Raw genomic sequence first — 18,960 nt, 5'->3', positions numbered from 1 at the left:
TAAGTGAGAAAGCATCTAGTAGAGTTCCACTTACTTCTAGGGAAGAGAGGAGAGAAGAATGGCACTTGACACATCTTAAACATTTGGGAAAAAAATAAATGATTCTTATTCAATGGAATGTAAAGTAGCAGATAATATGGATGGCTTTGGAAGTTGCATCCCACGTTCTTTACAATGTAATAATACTAGGAAAGCTTCAAATCAGATGTTCCTTTTGTTGGTTGGATTTCGTCAATACCTAGTTTCAGACTTCCAATAGCTTGCATTTTCAGTTCTGTTGTCTTGTAGTTCTATGCTGATTTTTGATGACTTGATGTGGCTTAATGTTCATTTTTATGGTATAAAGTATCCATTTTCTTTCACTGGACATCCACCATTCCTAGATGTCTTTATTTTGCACAAGTAGCTGTTATCAGAAAATTCTGAGGGGGAAAAATCTCCGCTGCTTTTGGTCTTTCAGCCTTGAAAACCTGAGGCAGTTGTCATGTTTTTCATTCACTTTTAATGCCCTACTTATTGGCTATTGCAGAAGTCTAGATTAAAAATAACAAGATTAGATTCCTTCCAGTTTGAAAATAGTGACAGTGTTCTGAAATTCTGCAAATTTCAACATGCACCATGCATATCCTGACTTGACTGTTAAAGTACTTTGTAGGAAACTAGTAAGTTATGCAGATTTACTGGAATTTTGGTACTTACCTAGGGAAGAAAGGAGATTCTGACGGTGTGGAATGAGATAACCTGTATCAAGAAGGTGGCTAAGGAGGTTTAAGCAGAGATTAAAGTTCTATGGGATGCTCTGAGAGAGATCTGTTGGTGGGATAAAGAGGCCTAAGCTGCCAATAAGACTCAAGAGAACTAGTTTCAAGACGTGGCAAAGCAAGGACTAAAGAGGCCGAGGACCTAAAAAAATACAATTAACCAGAAATGAAGCTAAGAGGATCGTGGAGTAAGCTAGATGTGATTATTCTAAAAATATTATGAACTCGAAGTATGGGATCCATCATCCATGCATTCTCAAACACGTATTCAGCTATATGGGGACTAAAACAGTTAAAAAGATAAAGAATAGGCATATTTCAGTAATTACTTCAATATTATTTCACGACTAGTATACAAAATAAATAATAAATTGGTATGTAGTTTTATGGTTATGATAATTTTGGTAGAGCAAGTAAAGTAGACCAAAGATTTGATTTTGATATGGATCATAGAATCACCAAAAACTTGATCTAATAATAAAAAACAACTTATAAGTATAGGAATCCGAGTATATCTGCTACATAGACCTATAAACGGATTGGATTCTGCTCGACACACCAAGATCTTGATCCGAATCCGATTAGCAAAACCGCTATCCGAATCCGAAACTGAATCCGGTAGAAATTTAGAGAAGGCATTCGAATTCGAATCCGAAATATTATCGGATATCCGATAATAATCCGATCCGATAAACTATCCGATTATTGATTGGTGATTGTCATTTATTTTTTTATTTATGATTTCCAATTTTCGATTACTGATTACCGGTTTCCGGATCCGATTATTAGCCCCATTTTTAGAGAAAAGTGTTTAATACTTTACTTTAACCGGATAATATCCGATTTCTAATTATCTGGTTATTGATTACCGGTATCCGAATCTGATTATCATCCATTTTCAAGAGAAAAAATGTTGAATACTTTACTCTATGCGGATAAATTTTTATCTGAATATTATCCGATCCGATAAGCAATTATCCAAATCCGAATCTAGTTGCTTAGCGGACGGAACAGATATTTTTCGGTAAGAAAAATTCCGCATACAGATACTTTTAAACGAATACAAATGCGAATTCGGAGGCGGATTTCGGCTATCCATTTACAGGTCTGCTGCTACATCACTTACAGACCTAGAACACGAAATTTAAAAGGTCTTTTAATCTATTACTATTAAAAGAAAATTAAGTACTAGTCTCATTTGAATTTCATAAGTTGAATTAATCATGTCTCTTCAGGTTTGATGAATTTAATAGAAACATGTTAGAATATTCATTTCTTTAACATTTTTAATTAGCTTAAGCTTTTTCTCTTTTAAATTTAAGACAACAAAAATAGACAGAGATAGGAATTGAAACCTTTTGGAGTCTTATTGTTGACAAGAAATTTAATTTCATGGCAGTAGATTCCATAAATATGGATCTTAATCTGAATGTGAGGGAACCAATTGCTATGAATTATCGTCCTTTTCAGTTGCTTGGCTGTAATAGAAACCTGTGACGGATTCTATTTTCTTATTTAATAGACTTGTGGAAAGATGAGAGGGCAAGAGGACCTCTATATGGCTTTTATAAACCTGGGAAAAGCCTACAATAGAGTCCTAGAGAGTTAGAAGGGTGTCAGCTGATTTGGTGACTAGCATCAGGTGGGGACCAAGGCTGTGAATTCCCAAGTTTAATTTGGTAGTATCAGGGATGAATATTAAGTGTTTTTATTTGCTTTCCCTTATCATGGATAACTTGACGGGGAACATACAATGAGGTTCCTTGTATGATTTTATGGGTAATGTCATTTTCTTGGATGAGACAAAGCAGGAATTTGTACCAAAGTTGCACCATGTAAACCAACCTTGGAACCAAAAGCCTTGAAGATAAGTAGAACTAAGACAAATTACATGGCATGTAACTGTAACAGTAACAGTACTTGGACAGATAATGAGGTGGTGACTGTTGGTGAGAGGAAGATCCTGCAAAGTGCCTATTTTAGATATGGGTCATGGTAAACAAGGACAGAGAAGACGACGTTGCTGGAGGATTAAAGGTGTGAAGAGGGCTACGTCTAGAATACCGTGCAATCAATCTATTCCTTCAAAGCAAGCTTTTATAAGATTGTTATTTAACCAGTAGAGACAATTTGTGCGGTATGCTAGGGTGTAAAGAAGTGACATACAAACAAACATGTGTAGCAAAGATGATGGTGTTTAGATGGATGTGTCACAAAAACTGGGAAGTTATTAAGGAATGTCCATATCAGAGCTAGACCAGGAGTAGCTCCTATGCATGATAACTAGGACAGTTTAAATGTAACTCAGAATGCTTAACTGAGGCCTTAAGATGTCCTGGTATGGAGTGATCCATTTCAGATAAAGGGAACAAAAAGAACCTGGGACAGGCTAAAGTAACCATAGGAGAAGTGGTGAGGAAACACATTCTTAGCATAGACCTCATACCATGTAATGTCTTTGACAGAGCTGATTTTAGGGCAAAGATCCATGTGGCTTATTCCATGTTGTGATAAGATTTCGACGGTGATGATGGAAGGGAAGAAGGGAGAGAACTTTGGACTTGGAGTCACCACCAAAGCGTTGATTGAAATCACCATTTCCCATGAATTGTAACTGACTGAATCATCACGGTAGGGAGCTGGAACTGAATCACTACAATGCCGAATTTTGGGTCGACACAAGTCGCACAACAACCATAACCTTGATTGGGACACGGATCTTTGTCCTCTGACCAACTCTATTGGCTGTCATACTAGTATTGAGACCCACTACAAGCATATTTGTTATTACTTCCCAACAGTCGTCTTAGGCCTTCCTCTTCCTTTATTAATTCTGTCAAAAAAAAATCCAATCACTCTTCCTTATTGGTGCATCTATAGGTCCCTTTATACACACCCATATCATATAAAAAGTGTCTGTCATAGAGCTAGTCCTGAATTGAATGCGACTAACTCCCATACGGCCATACCATCCCAAGTGGCTCTAATGGAGCTTGTCCTGAATGAATGCGACTCCCCACTCAGTTCGAATGCAATCATCCTTACCCTATCTCCTAGTTTTACTGCACATTCTTACACACCTCTCTACTAAATCCATCCTATAATTTGGTGGGCTACACCATCTTCTGTGTCACCGTTGGTAAAGGTACTAGGTAACCCAAGTTATCTAAAGCATTCAATTTGTGGTATCTCTTGCTCCCCCAGCTTTACCACTTCATCACCTGTCATTGTCTCACTAATGTTACACCTCATAGATTCTGTTTTATTCTGCTTAACTTAAAAACATTTAGATTTCAAAGCTGATCTCCATACTTCCAGCTTTGCATTAATACCTTTTACTGTTCATCAATCAAAACAATATTGTCAGCAAAAAGTTAGGAATCAATTTCTTTTTACTGTTGTAGTAAACTTCTTCTTTTTTTGGGGGGGGGGGTAATATGTTGTAGTAAACTGAAGTTATACAAATTAGGTGTTTTAGGAATCAAATTCCTCTTATTTGGTCTTCAAAATACACATCCCATCACAATATAAAACCTAAATTACATGGCCGAATACCTATTAACCCAGTTGGGAATTAAAATTTAGTCTTATTTGAGCCAATATTGAACTGTAGATTCTGTTTGATTGGGAAAACTGAACCAGTCCCACCATAGCTCTTTTCTTTTTGGCTGGGATGCATCAGCTTGACATTTAGTCAGAGAAGCGAGAGATGCCTGACACTTTCCACAAAAACCTAGAGAAAAGGATAAAATGATAGAATGTGCCTTACTTGGTTGACTTATCCAGCCCATTGCTAAGGAATCTTCTCCTTTGAGTAAAAATGTTACCCTCTTAAAAAGTTGCAGGGAACCTTCGTTTGTGTATTTTATTACTATAAGATTGTTATTTGTTTGAATAAGATGGTTAGAAATGATATGTATATGTAATTGAATAATGAAATAGAGAGTTTAGTGTTTATGTTGAACATGCTCTATTTCCTTTGAGCGGTGGTTGTCTTGTTTAAGTAGTAGAAGTTCATCCTCGCCCCCCCCCCCCCCCCCCAAAAAAAAAAAAAAAAAGAACGTGCATACACACACACACTCAAAAAAGAAAAGTTCTGCAGAAAATGTTAAACTCATCTTTATAAGGAAATGCTTCAGGGTACAAGAGCATGGAGGTGAGCCAATTATCCCTTTCAGCTGTATTTTGGAGAGCAAGCTCACAGATATGCCAGACGACGAAGCTAAAAAGTATTGTGAGGAAAACAAGCTACAAAGGTCAGTTCAAATGTTCAACATGTTGAGTTGTTATTTATAATCGATTGGAAGGATCTCCAACGCTAGCAAATTTTTTGTGTAAATTAGGGTGCCCTCATATGACAATGCCTCTCTGCAACCTTAATAAGATCAGTCACTCATCCTCTTTTCAATAATATTTGCAGACCATCTTTTGGGAGAAATTGGTCACTATGCTAAAAGAACTCAAATGTCTGCATTCGGTTTCCCCTCCAAAATTATTTGAAAATAGTCAAAATACTCTACTTGACCCCCAACTGTGGAGTCAATAGTTCCTTACAGTTTTAATGTAGTTCGTAACACATTTGTTTGATATTTTTTTATGCTTGGTAACATAATATTTTATTGCTCAATTGGAAAAATTGGCACATAAAAATAGTAAAACAGTAAGAAGTGGCCAAATGCACATTATGATTGTGGAATAAACAAATCCAAAACTTTCATTTATACACTAGCCCAGCAAGTTTGTCAGCTACTGAATCTGCTGATATCATCTGCCAACCAATAGAAGACTCTCCTAAGAGCTTGACGCTTGGTGATGAACAAAAGGTATATCCAAGTCCCTCAAACCTGATCCTGAAGCTGCTGGCAGAACCAGTTGATGTCCCCATGATTCAGTTACATGCAGGGTTAATTAGGATTTTTCTTTTTGATAAATCCCTTTACATGTCTATCTTAGGTTTAGCCTACCATTAGATACTCCTGTTTCCATGCTTGTGTATCTTGCATCTCTGGTTCGATACAATACCATATGCCTTTCAAGTTTAATCTTCTGATACCAATTTTTGGACCTTGCTCATTTGTCTAGAACTGGCAGCCAGAACCATGCCTACCTACTTCTTTCCCTTCTCTAAGAAGCTGAAGAAAATGGAAGTATCTGAATTCTCACAGGATTCAAAACATCGGCTGACTTGTACAAATTTTATTCGCTATAGTTTAAAAAGCACCTATTTAGGCATTTAAAAAAGAAAGGGAATGCTGACAACCCCCCCCCCCTTTATTTGTGTTTCTGGTACAACAATGCCTATGTGATAGGCCCCTGGGAGTAGGACACATGGGGGACAGTGAGTGAGGGACCATAACCGACTGCTTTTGTAGGGATAAAAAGGGGGGAAGTGTAAGAGTGGATATCAGTATTTCGTTTTGGGAAGTTTAGCTCAGCTTCTGCTGTAGGCAGTGCTGGGGGTGACTGGCACCACTGTAACCAGGTAATCTTTCATATTTTCCTTGTTTTGTAATAATCCTTGTATTCATAGTCAATAATTGCTGTTGCTGATTAGAGGGTTCTTATCAAATTGATATCATACCACGTTTGATCCGGGGGGGGGGGGGATAGAAAATATGAGAATGAAGGGGAGAACTGAAGGTCTAACAACGACTGTGAGATTGTGAGGAATTAAAAGGGCAGCTGTCTGCCCTTGATCCAAAGGACACAATAAAGATTTATTTGCATCTGATAGTTTTCTTAAGCAGACGGAATATACTCAGAAGTCTTGGTAAGAAATTGTCAATTTCTTTGAGGACCTGAAAGGTATCAAAGAGCTGTCTCCAAAATAAGAGATATAAGAGAACAAAGAGAAATTACTGTTCAGTTGATTAGTTACATGAAGAGTGGGAAAAAAATTTGAGATCTATTCCACCTGCAGCCGTGCGTGACCAAAATGTTGAACTCCAATATTTATCAGCGTGCAGTGGGTGGAACTGATCATGTTGAACCTCTTCGAAATTGCCTTTCTGAGAAGACGGAACAGAAAGGTGTTAAGTGTCAAACAAACTGCAGCAATGGGAAACCAAGCACTAGCTGAGGCTCTGTATTCCAGAATTGGGGTTCCCTTGCTTACCCTGCTCAGTGCTTTTTCCCTGTTCTTAAAGAATCTCAAGGCTACAGATTAGCCAGATTTGGAGTGGTTTGCACTTGAAATATCAATCATTGTTATATTGGCTTATGCACAAGGTTGATGGCTACTGGTGCATCCCAGCATCTTCTGCACCTAGGATAGAACTTCCATGCCCGCTACAATATGGTTCACCTTCCTATGATGCAGGGCATACAATGGGAATGATGGTTACTGTTATAGTCTCCTTGATTGAGTCATGTAGAGCATGTATATGATGTGGTTATGCGGCAAACATGTGGAGAACAAGCTTGTGAGTTGTGACTTCACCTCACCTTGAGGACAAGGTGAATTTCAAAGGTGGTGGTAATGATAGGCCCTGGGGAGCAGGACACGTGGGGGAAAGAGAGTGGGGGACCATAACTGACTGCTTTTGTTGGGGGATTAAAAAGGCGGGGGGGGGAGTCATGAGGAGTAGATATTGGTTATCTTTGTGGGAAGTTTAGGCAGCTGTAGGCCGAGGGGAAGCTTCTGCTATAGGCAGTGCTCTAGGGGGTGGCTGGCATCATTTTAACCAGATTATCTTTCGTATTTTCCTTGTTTTGTAATGATCCTCGTATTTGTAGTCTATCGTTCATGTTGCAGTTTATTATTATCGCTATATTCAATGGATCCGTCGAGTCCATTCAAATATTAAACTTTACTCTGCTGATATGGGTTTTCCTGAATCCAATAAGATTAATATTCAATCTGATGGTCTGTATATATATAAATATACATATGGGAACTTTACTCCTCAGATATGGGTTTTTTCTGAATCCAATAAGGTTAATATTCAATCTGATGGTCTGTATATATAAATATACATATGGGACTTGAGTTGTTTACTACACATTTAATTTTTCTGGTATTCTGGGATCTCTATGTTTGTTTTGTGGATATTTATGATAAGCTTGGTTTTAGCCAAGTATGTATGATGTATGTTGATTTTTTGGATTTAGCATCTAATTAGACCAGGAAATCAAATATTGATCTACTTTTAGGACCACTTCCTCATTAAACCAGTAATGGGGATCTATACAATAGTGCATATAGGTCTACTTACGTGGTTACATCTGCTTCATGATCTGTTTACACTGTCTGGTTAGTTTGTTTTTGTGTATTTTTTTTTTTTGTGTGGTGGAAGTGTTGGAGAGCAGTAAAAAATTAGGAGCCATCCCTTTTTTTTTTTTCCTTCTGTTCTCCTTGCCGAAGAGTCTTCAGGACTCATAGTATGAATAGAATATATCACTGATGTTATTTTACTTTTGATGCTGCCCTTAATACAAAGCTCTAGAACTATTTAACTCGAATTTATTTATTTATTCAGTGCCCTTCCGAAGATCATAAAGACTGGTTTTTCAGCAATAAATCTCATTTACTTTTTCACTGCAGGACCTGATGAGGTAAGTCTTCTTCTTCTTCTTTTCTATTCTTTTTTCTTTTTCTTTTGTCCTTCTTTCAGTAGTCTGTTGGCTGACCCTTTGTCCTTATCTTTCCTGGCAAGAGCTTGTTTTGTCTTTATTGCTATCCACTATCAGGTCTATCACTGACTATTCATCATTGGGTGTCTTTATGATCTTTGAAATTAGCATAAAAGCATTGTGGCATGCTTATTTTTGCCATCAAATGCATGCACAGACATTTGTTTTTTCATTAGCTGGAAAGAGTATTCCTAGAGTCATTATTGCAGCAGATTTTAGCAACGTTGATAATCATGCCATTGTTTTCACCGTGTGGAAGGTATTGGAATGAAGTCTAAATTCCAGTAGTATTTTTGACAAGCAGTTCAACATTTCACCAATTATGCATGCATGCTACCATCTTCTACGATGGGGTGCCATTTGTTAGGAGAAAAAATGGATAGGAACACATTTCTTTTAATATGCCGTTGCATTAGAGACAAGCAGATCATTCCATATAATACGTCAACTAAGAGCAGGTTTTTTATTTGTCTGATAGAACTGTTGAGCATAAAATGTGGGAGTTTGGCAGCAGTTTGGCATCAATTCTTTTAGTGCCATGGTTCAACAACTCAGTTGATAGTTTGACCAAGGTTTCGAGAAACAGAGACAAAACCAAGTGCCAGAACCACATGTTTTTTTTTATGGATTTAGCATGGTTTTGACACTATCTCAGCCACATTTGAGTGGTTTTGCAAATTTCAACTCAAACAACTAGAGATATCCACTTATCCCCATCAAAACTTGAAGTCTGGCTCAAATCCTGGACATGCACCTGTTTTTGCCATGTATCATTGTTGAGAATTGCAGCAACTTTGGTGCACAAGTTGCACAAGTTTCTATTTTGGCAAAACAGTCTTGGTGCACAAGTTTTGAGAAATCAGAATTTCTATTAATTTCTATATTCAGTTTGTTACTATTTCATACTTTCTATTTTGGGCAGAATCTCTTGTTAGTTTATTGTCTTTTTACATGTAATTTTCTTTCCTTTCTAGAGGACAAGGATACTTGTCTCTCAAGTTGTAATTTGAGTTAGAAGGCTATAAATACAACAGCCTGTGATTCTAGGAAGTTAATCTAGAATCGCAGGTTGTGTTGTTCTCTCTTCTTCTTCCTTGTTTTCTCTTTCAAGTTCAGTGACTGATTTGATTCTTAGAGCTTGATTCCTAACAATCATGTATCTGACATTATTTTTAGATGTTTTTCCTAAATAAGCAAATACCCCTTATTTGAATTGCATAAAAATAGTTAAGTGAAAAGGAACTCTAATTGGAAGTGTGGCCTACGCCAGCTATCCCATTAATCTTTTCCTCTATCCTCTCAACATTGAAAAATGCCTCTGCTCCACTGAAGAGGGGAGAGAGAGAGAGACACACACACACACAGAGGAGTGCTAGTGCAGGCCACACTCCTGGATGGGAACTACTTTCCAATGTTAAAAGCTGAAGTTGTAAAAGGATAAAAATTCAAGCCCTAGTTCTAGAACAGAAACTGGATTTTTGGCAAAAGGTGAAATTTTCAAGTTTTTTGCCCTTTTCTTACTCACAAAATTTCTTTTTAATTGTGGGGTAAAATTAGTTTTCCAAAGTCAGTTGAAAGTGACCAATCATTTTTCGTTTTTAAAAGCTGTTGTTGTATACTGACAAGATTATCCTCCCAGTTTGGCCCAGTCCATGCAGTTGTGGTTCACTACGGATTTACAGGACTAGTCAGGCCTACGGCCTGAATTCCTGTTGTTTATCCCCCACCCAGAAATAAGATGGTTGACAAGACTATCCTTGCATTAGATAAACCATTAGGAATAAAATGAGAGCAAAACAATGAGGTTACAACTTGCAACTTGTTTACCTACTTGGGGAACAACCAGATGTACATAATTTTCTGGCCTCCCAAAGTACTTGATATTTTTACAGTTGGGGTGGCTTCTTGAGCGTCTAAGCTTTCTATATATTGGCTGTGTAACCAAATTATGTGACAACGAATTACTCAGGTCAAATGCTGGCAAATTAGGCGTCAAACAAAAGCTCCTCAAGCTGCAGGTGCTATCCACACAGATTTCGAGAGGGGCTTCATTTGTGCTGAGGTAATTTTTTCTGGCACACTTCTGTCCATTGAATTCTTCACCTTGAAGAACATGTTGGAACCTGCAATACTGTTGGCTTGGAATGTCTGGATTATTTCTTTACCACTGGCAGTAAATAATTTTGCTTCTGCCTCCTTTTTTTAACAATAGAGCCCAGTCAAAATCTACAGGGCCTTGTTTTTGTTTGGCCCAATTCAAAAAGGCTCAACTAATTTTTTGGATAGTTATTAACTAATTCTATTGTTTCTTGTATTAAAGCCATTGAGGTACCTGTGCAATATCCCAGTGAATTTGCTGGTGCTTGACAGGTCTAATAACACAGACAGAACGGGAGCCTTTATAATACAATTTGACTTATATTGAATAAGCAAATGCTAATAATTCCTAAGCCATATCCTCCTTTCAGGTGATGGGGTTTTTACTTCCCAGAATCCCAATCACCTTTTTCTACAATGTCTATCAATATTTAGATTTTATACCTTTGGGAAATGAAATGATGTATATATTTAAGAATTGATACTGAAATTAACTTAAGAATTCTCGTATTTAAGTGGGCGAAAACCAAGGTGAGAAATAAATCGTACTATATTTTGTGACATTGATAGGTAAGAGTACGAGTTCAAGGCAATTTGTACCTGTTTGAAGTTACTTCTTGTTGTTTCCTGAAAAATCTTCACAATTAACTGTTGAAGCCTTGATTTCTTAAGGATGTATGGAACTGTATAACTATAGAACTGACAATCTACTTACTGTCTTTGTGACAATTTTTCAGGTCATGAAATTTGAGGATCTAAAGGAACTGGGCAGTGAATCAGCTGTTAAGGTATTTTCTTTGGTTGATCTGCTTAAATTGATTTTATACACCTTTTTCATTGAATTTTTCTGGCTAGATTCAAGATGTTTTCACTGGGTGAAGTAATATTAGCTGTCTGAACCAAATATATTATACTAACAAAATTGGTGTGGGATTAGAACTCAAATTTCTTGGTCACATATAGAAAGAGCTTGACATGCATGGCATCATTAAATATTATGGAACATGCAGTGACTCATACATTTATTTCTGAGTGCCATTTAAAAAAAAGTCTCATTTTGTCCAAATATTTTGATATGTTATAAGGTTAAGTTTCCAATAGTAACCTTTAGCAAAACATACAATAGCTTTTTTTTTCTTTTTAAGAGATTTTGGGTTCTGCTAGCCTAATGCTCTTGTTAATGCGTTGTATGGCATACATTTATGTAGAATTAAGGTTCTGTTACGCTGTTGTCTAAAATTCATGAGTCAACTGACAGTAGCTATGGGCTTGGTTAAACTCAACCAGGTCTTAACTAATTAGGGTCGGTTACATGTATACCTTTTCCCCAATCGGCTGTCTTCAGAGCCAGACTTAGTACGAGATCTAAAGTTTGCATATCTTTGTCAATTTAGGGTGTATCCCCGGCTTGTTTAGCTCCAATCTCAAATCAAATCTCCTCTGTACTGAGAATCCATTGCTATGGTTTCTTCTTGGTGGTATTACATGGAATGAAATATGTTGTGGTTTGAGTTCATTAACTGAAGAGGGTTCTATACACTGACAAGAGAATAAAAAGGAAACTGATACAGGCCAAACAGTGTGGCAGAACTAAGGTTTGTAAGGGTATTGTCTTAGAGTGAGGACTAGGAAGATAGATGATATTGCAAATATCTTCTGTTAACCCTTATTTCTCATATTTTTCTTCAATTCTTTTGTAACTTTTGCCATACCCGGTTCTCAACTTGATATTCAATTCTAGAAGCTATTTCTGTTTGTTGCTTAAGATCATACTAATGTGACTCCCAATTTTATTTAGATTATGGATCCCATGAGCTAGGTGTTTCTGTTGAAGCGCAGCCTTATGACTTTTAGGCAGAGATACATAAAGGAGAAACTTGACCTTTGCTCATACTATATCAAAACCTATTTTGACACCCCCCCCCCCCCCCCCAAAAAAAAAAAAAAAAAAAAACCCTCTCCGGAACTCAAATTAATACATTTAATATAGCCCAAAATCTAACTCCAAGCAGAACATGCGAATGCAAATATAATTATTTATTGAATGATAAACTGAAATAGAAAGATTTAACCGACTAGGAATTAAAGACTTGTAACTTCAGACCACTTAATGAAAACTTGGAGAAAGTGATCATGATACCCACAATTTTTTTTGCTACAAAGAGACCGCCTAAAATTCTAGTTCATTTACACCTGTGTTACAGGTCCTATAATGGGTGCTACCACAGTTAAAAAACTGTAAAAGCCCAAACCCAATTTTCAGAACTTATCTAAATTTCAAATTGTGATTGCATAAATTTTTTCAAATGCAGAATCTTGAGATGAGGATTGGGACCTCCTAATGTATTTGGCCGACTGCATATAAAATGATTGTCATCCAAGTTAATTTATGGTGAATGGTTAATATAATTCCAGATGTCAAAAAATGAACCTTAAACTAGTTGCATCTTTAAAACTAGAGATATGCTGTATGAAGAACAAAAAAGAGCCTAAAAGCTTTCCTGCCATGCCTACATGGGGAAACCTTGAAAATATTTGAGCTTGCATCTTCCATCATAAATGTAAAAAGCACTCTGTTTATTGTTACACTGATCTTCTAGAACCCACACTAGTGGGAACATCATGCACAACACCCCTTTTTCTCTTAGCTTCTGTCAGGGACTTGTATGTAGTTACTTATGATATTTGTCTTTAGCAGTTACTAGGGTTGTTTCCTTGCTTATAAATATTATTTATTGATAAGCTTTTAAAGGTTCAACTTTTAGAGTACCTTGTTTACTGAGTCTACTCATGAGTCCTTTGTTTTTCATTTCTTTCATATTTCTTTGCACGGGTACTGGTTTCGCCTTCTCTTTCACTGCCTTCTGATATTGTCATAGAGTAGGGACTGCTAACCTTCAGAAGTGAAGGCGGTGAAGGCCTTAAGATTTTCAGTCCTGAATAAATTCAATTCATAATATAAGCCCCCATGAAAAAACTAAAATGCTGCAGGTTTGCTGGCACGTCAAATATATTGTGGAAACATTGCTCATCATCTCTGTTTAATGTCCATCGTTTAATCATCTTGTTGATTGTTAATTCAGCATTTACTAGCATTTACAATTCTAGGTGACACCTTTTCAGCTATGCCAGAAAATAAGTCAGCTGGACTAACTGGAGAATTATGGTTGCACTATTAGATAGTTGTATGCCTGAATGAAATGAAAATGCATCAGATTTTTTTTGGTTCCTACATATTTCTCTTTGGTGATTATCCCAGCTATGTATTCTGGCAAGCAATCACAAGAAACTATGATGGAAACGTGTACAGGATCCCAAATTCCCAACGGAGGAGTTGAAAAATGAAAGAAAAATCATGCAGTAGTCACTTCTATATTTTAATGTATAACCAATCAATATTCTTAGTACAAGCAAACAGGGATAGCACGATGGTAGCAAGTTAGAAATCCAGGAAAGGTTTAGTCAATCAAATGGTCGACACACATATAAAGAGTTGAATCTCAAGGGATTTTAACCTCTAAGGCAGTGCCCTTAGACTAGGAAGCCGTGAGGTAAATTTTAATGTCTGACCCTTGCCACTTTTTCTCTCAGCTTTGCCCAAGTTGCATGGCCATGGTACTTCAATTAATTGATTATCTCTAGTTATTTAAAATTATTCATTATTTGTATTTTGTGTTCTTTTGTTTTGTTAGTTTGTCTACTTTTGTTCAGATCTTTTTTAGTTACTGAACATGGATTTTTGTCATCCTTGTACTTTGCAGGCTGCAGGGAAGTATAAACAGGAAGGGAAGACATACGTGGTCCAAGATGGAGATATAATATTTTTTAAGTTCAACGTTTCAGGGGGTGGAAAGAAGTGAGCCTTGCAGCCTCAATACAAAGGTGAATCTTAGCGCAACTGGAGATTGCATGAGCTGCCATTTTTAGTTCTAAGCTTTATTAAAATTGTTAATCCTTATATATGCACGGTTTTGTTTTTGATGTAGAGTAACCCCAGAAGGTGTTATTTGTTTTTCTTCTATAATTTTAAATTGAACCAATTGGATCGCCAGATTTTGATTGCAAATAGCACTTCATCCCCTGCCCAGAAGTGGTTCGCTTCCTCTGGGGAAATCTTCAGTGTTCCTGAAGTTCACCTGTGCAGGAAGTTATAGATGTGTGGTTGTCGAAGTGCCTAAACAATCCTATGTATTGGAAGGGAGGCTGACACCAGCGAAGTAACTGAGTTGTACAAGTCACATGGATGCCTGGGCAATCCTTGAAAGCTTTGAATAAATATTAACATGAACAAAGCAAAGTTTTCATGGTTTTGCCGCGAGAGGAATTGTTTTATGTGTTGTCAGTTGTCTCAAACTAGGAAAATTGTTGGTATGATCCTTGTGGTCCGGCTTGGTAGGCAATATTGCATTTATGTGTGCAAGTTTCGCATCTGTACCAATTGACCAGCCAACTTTAGGTTCCTGTTTTAACTTGCTTTGTGGAATTATCAATCATCAGTATGTAATTCTGGGTTCTGGGGCCTGGTCTGGTTGGTTTGCTGTTTCACTGTGCTTGGGGAACTATATAAGAGCTAAAGGGGTGCAAAGTGTTTGCGTGTTGAGAACGACGCCGAGCCAGAGTTGAAGCCCTAACCTCACTCTACCCTACCTTGTCTTCTTTGGACTAGCCTCTGACAATATATTTCCCTCCATGGAAAACTTGGACCCATAAAATGATGTATAATGTTGAAGGTTGAAGTGAGATTAATTATCCAATGTTTTGTTATGTTTTTCCTGTATATTTCGTATCATAGCTATGATGTTCTATGTAAGTATTTCTAATCAGTAAAGTAGGACCTTAGATTAGATGCACCGATCTTCTAAGTATACGTTTGGATACTTATATTTTTCTATTGTAATTTTTAAGTTTTTTAGTTGGTTCGATGTAGCAAAGAGTTCCAAATAAATTTAGCCAAACTTATCCAGATGACTTGAAATGGAATTTCAAATCTACAAATTCATGGTTGAAAACATTAATTGTTTGGTTAGTCTCAAATCTATTGAAGTTCATAGAGTTTTGTTGGGTTACTTTGCGTGAAATCGTAAATTTTATCAATTTCATACTTATAGTATCCATGGATTTCACCTAAAATCCAATAATGGTTTAATTCACATTTTTCAGGCAAAATTTGGAATTTCTAGATTTCATGAATCCATAAATATTTTACAGACCAAACAGGATAAATTTTTTAGTCATGAACCAAGATTCGAAATCTCCAGATTCAGATAATCAAATAAGCCCTAAGGTCAATCCCCATGGATCTAGCGTGTTTACCACCTGCAAAATATAATCTAAGATTATTGCCTGTCGTTTATATTGTTTTTTCTATTTCAGTTGTAACACGGTCCAAAACTATGGGGTGTATTTGTATCTGGAATTTTTCTTACAACAAAATATTTGTGTCCGTTAAGCAACCAATTTTGGATTCGGAAAATTGCTTATCGGATGGAATAATGTCTGGATAAAAATTTATCCAAATAGAGTTAGCATTCAACATTTTTTTCTCTGAAAATATATGATAATTGGATTTGGAAACCGGTAATCAATAACTGGATAATCGAAAATTATCTGGTTATAGTAAAGTATTAAGTATTTTTCTCTAAAAAAGATGCCAATATCGGATTCGGAAACGGTAATCGGAAATTGAAAAAAGTTTTAAAAAAAAGACAATCACCAATCAATAATCGGATAATTTATCGGATCAAATTATTATCGGATATCCGAAGTTCCTGATTCGAATTCAATGCCTTTTCTAAATTTATGCTAGATTCAGATTTGGATTCAGATAGGAATTCTGCTAATCATAAGCGGATTCAGATACTAGTGAATCCGAGCATTAGTCATCTTGTTTTTACCCAATGTAGTAGTGTGTAGATCTAAATACAGAGTATAATATGATGGAGCTCGGGGCATCTTTGTCATTTCCACTCCAAATATAATGGAATATTCCCACGAGATGAGGGTCACTAAAAATCACTCAAACCTCATTATTTTCCTTTTTTTTTCTATAGGATGAGACGGATAAGGTTGTAATATACATATCCAGTTTTAACCACGGAATTATTGCCACGTGTCAACCTGGATAGTCACTCGTTCTCTTGTTATCGATTTATCTTTTTGCATCTCGAACTCTAAACACGGGAGGACACAAGGAGCAAAGAAAATTAGAAGGTTCAAGCAAGAAAGCCAAATCAGAGCAGCTAGCACAGCCATGGCAGCTTCAGTCATGTCTTCTTTGAGTTTGAAACCATCTCCATTGATTGAGAGATCAGCCCCTAGAGGCCTTCCCTCCCTTGCAAGGTCTTCTTCTTCCTTCAGAGTTGTGGCCAGTGGTGTAAAGAAGATCAAGACTGACACACCATATGGTTAGTTCAATGCCCATACACATCCCTCTTGTGCATGGTTCAGCATACACATTACATATCGACATGCTTGTATACATGCTTATTCTGTATTCTTACATGAGTGTTACTGCTTTTGTGTGTACTCATGAGTTTCATTCTGTCACACCATATATGCAGAAAGACTGCAACTCCCTACATGGCTGTCATTGTTGATCTTTTAATGACCATGGTTATAATCTGATATACATATATATCATCAATAACACATATGAGAGTTCTAAATGTATTAACTATGACTATGAAACTCATCTATGGATTTTCTGTTTATTTCTTTTCATCTCAGAGGCTGATAAGGTTTTGAATTGACCTATTTTTAGGAACTGGTGGTGGCATGAACTTGAGGGATGGTGTTGATGCATCAGGAAGGAAGGGAAAGGTTAAATCTCTGACCCTTACATTTTACTCCCTCTTATGCCTTACATAGACCTTGATTAAGTATTTGAACCCACCAATTCAGACTTGTTCCAATCAACCCATTCATCTCCTGCTACTTTGGAATTCTTCTAACTAATCTGAAATGTTTTAATCTTTCTCATAGATTTGAATGGATGCAGGGAAAGGGTGTCTACCAGTTTGTTGACAAATACGGTGCTAATGTGGATGGTTACAGGTAGACTCTCATAATTTGTGGAATTCTCTTGGTTTTTCCTTTTTCTTCACTGTTTTATCAGTAGATCATAACATAAGAAACAGTGTAGTTCTAAAGATAGCCTAGTTCCAGTCAAGCTTGATCAGCTGGTTGCCCATGTCCTCCTGCAGGACTATGCTTTTAGTCTATATATGTTGATTTATTATGAGCAGGTTAAGCTAGTAAAGGATACTAATGAGATTAAGTGTTGCAATCTGTAATTTAGATATACAAATTTTAAACGACTTGTCTAGTAATTATCTTACAAAACTTTGTGATTTTTGTTGCTCAACAGTCCAATCTACGACCGAAACGATTGGTCACCCACTGGAGATGTCTATGTTGGTGGTAAGAATATGATCTATTTCAACCCAGTTATAATGTGATTCTGGTTTGCTTGGGTCCTTGATTGTACATTACAATATAACAATATTGCAGGTACCACTGGATTGTTAATATGGGCTATTACCCTTGCTGGAGTCTTGGGTGGGGGTGCCCTCCTTGTCTACACCACAAGTGCTTTGAGTCAGTAAAGTGTTAATTTCCAGTTTATCTTCCAAGTAGTTTAGTTTTCCAAGTTCTCTCCAAGTCACCAAGACTCTGTAAAACTCTTGTCTCCATTTTATGATCATATGTAATATCTTGTTGGGAATATAAAAAAATTGTATGTAATACTCTTCTGTGCATTTCATCTTATAATGTTATGGTTCCATATTAGTCGTATAATATATAAGATATATGTCAGGGTCATGGTGATCTCATGACAGAGTAGGTGAATGAACACCTTAAGCATGAAGAAATAAAAGCAGAAGACATTAATTCAAGCTTAATTGACTTCAGTCATGCTTAAATAGACAATAAAAGTCAAGGAACCTGACTTTCAATGTTCAACCTTCAAATGTAACATAGATGAAGAGCATTTAAAGCTTGTGATTCTAAGTTCATTAAAACTGATCAGTACACCCTACCCAAGCAGCAGTTTGAGCTGCAAATAGTAAAGATGGAATGTCACCTTAGCACTTCCATTTCCACTTTTCATTAATATATTTCCATTTAAAACACTTCAAAAGCATGTTGACATACACATACCCCAAAAAAAAACTATGTGATTACAAGAGAAGTCATTTTTTATGACTGGTTTTAATTGAACTGTTTTCCATAATACAATTCTATCAAGAAGAATGACAATCAAACTTATTTTCTCATCAAACTCACAGCAAAAAACCAAGAAAAAAAAGAAAAAGGATCCACCTTCTGAAGAGATTCCTACAAAAAAGAATAAGATCAACACTGCATCACATCACCTAACACCCTGTACCTATGCATTGACATGGTCATCTTTTATGATCATTCATTGATTACAAGTGAATGAACTACCTCCCTCTCTCCCTGGAAAAGA

General features: G+C 36.6%; 2 protein-coding genes across 3 annotated transcripts in view; both read left to right on the top strand.

Moving 5' to 3' along the window:
• Nucleotides 1–15,468, top strand: part of LOC149025861 (GTP binding protein) — a 35,860-nt gene extending 20,392 nt beyond the window's left edge. Inside the window, exons 8-13 of one of the 2 annotated variants that reach the window (XM_089146076.1) lie at nucleotides 4,901–5,017; nucleotides 8,240–8,315; nucleotides 10,363–10,455; nucleotides 11,228–11,278; nucleotides 14,252–14,372; nucleotides 14,477–15,468. In XM_089146076.1, the coding sequence (XP_089002202.1) occupies nucleotides 4,901–5,017; nucleotides 8,240–8,315; nucleotides 10,363–10,455; nucleotides 11,228–11,278; nucleotides 14,252–14,350 (436 nt within the window). In that variant the 3' untranslated portion in view covers nucleotides 14,351–14,372; nucleotides 14,477–15,468. Of the gene's footprint in view, nucleotides 1–4,900; nucleotides 5,018–8,239; nucleotides 8,316–10,362; nucleotides 10,456–11,227; nucleotides 11,279–14,251 lie in introns of both variants that reach the window. The other variant, XM_089146075.1, reaches the window with a different exon arrangement.
• Nucleotides 15,469–16,654: 1,186 nt separating this feature from the next.
• Nucleotides 16,655–18,296, top strand: PSBR (photosystem II subunit R). The gene is made up of 5 exons (XM_089146074.1): nucleotides 16,655–16,894; nucleotides 17,251–17,309; nucleotides 17,488–17,543; nucleotides 17,857–17,909; nucleotides 18,000–18,296. The coding sequence occupies exons 1-5, from the start codon at nucleotides 16,741–16,743 to the stop codon at nucleotides 18,092–18,094; spliced, it is 417 nt and encodes a 138-aa protein (XP_089002200.1). The 5' UTR covers nucleotides 16,655–16,740; the 3' UTR covers nucleotides 18,095–18,296.
• The last annotated feature ends 664 nt before the right edge of the window (nucleotides 18,297–18,960 follow it).

This window comes from Hakea prostrata, chromosome 2 (assembly GCF_041222555.1).
Source record: "Hakea prostrata isolate BN-2017 chromosome 2, UWA_Hpros_2, whole genome shotgun sequence".
Lineage (NCBI taxonomy): Eukaryota > Viridiplantae > Streptophyta > Magnoliopsida > Proteales > Proteaceae > Hakea > Hakea prostrata.
Note: the sequence above shows the minus strand (reverse complement) of the source record. Positions and strands in the feature narration are given on the sequence as shown.

Bases quoted from the DNA above. Each gene is read 5' to 3' on its own strand.
- PSBR (XM_089146074.1), top strand. From the start codon at position 16,741: ATGGCAGCTTCAGTCATGTCTTCTTTGAGTTTGAAACCATCTCCATTG. The intron at 17,310-17,487 runs GTTAAATCTCTG...GAATGGATGCAG, and splicing joins CATCAGGAAGGAAGGGAAAG to GGAAAGGGTGTCTACCAGTT. The intron at 17,910-17,999 runs GTAAGAATATGA...ACAATATTGCAG, and splicing joins TGGAGATGTCTATGTTGGTG to GTACCACTGGATTGTTAATA.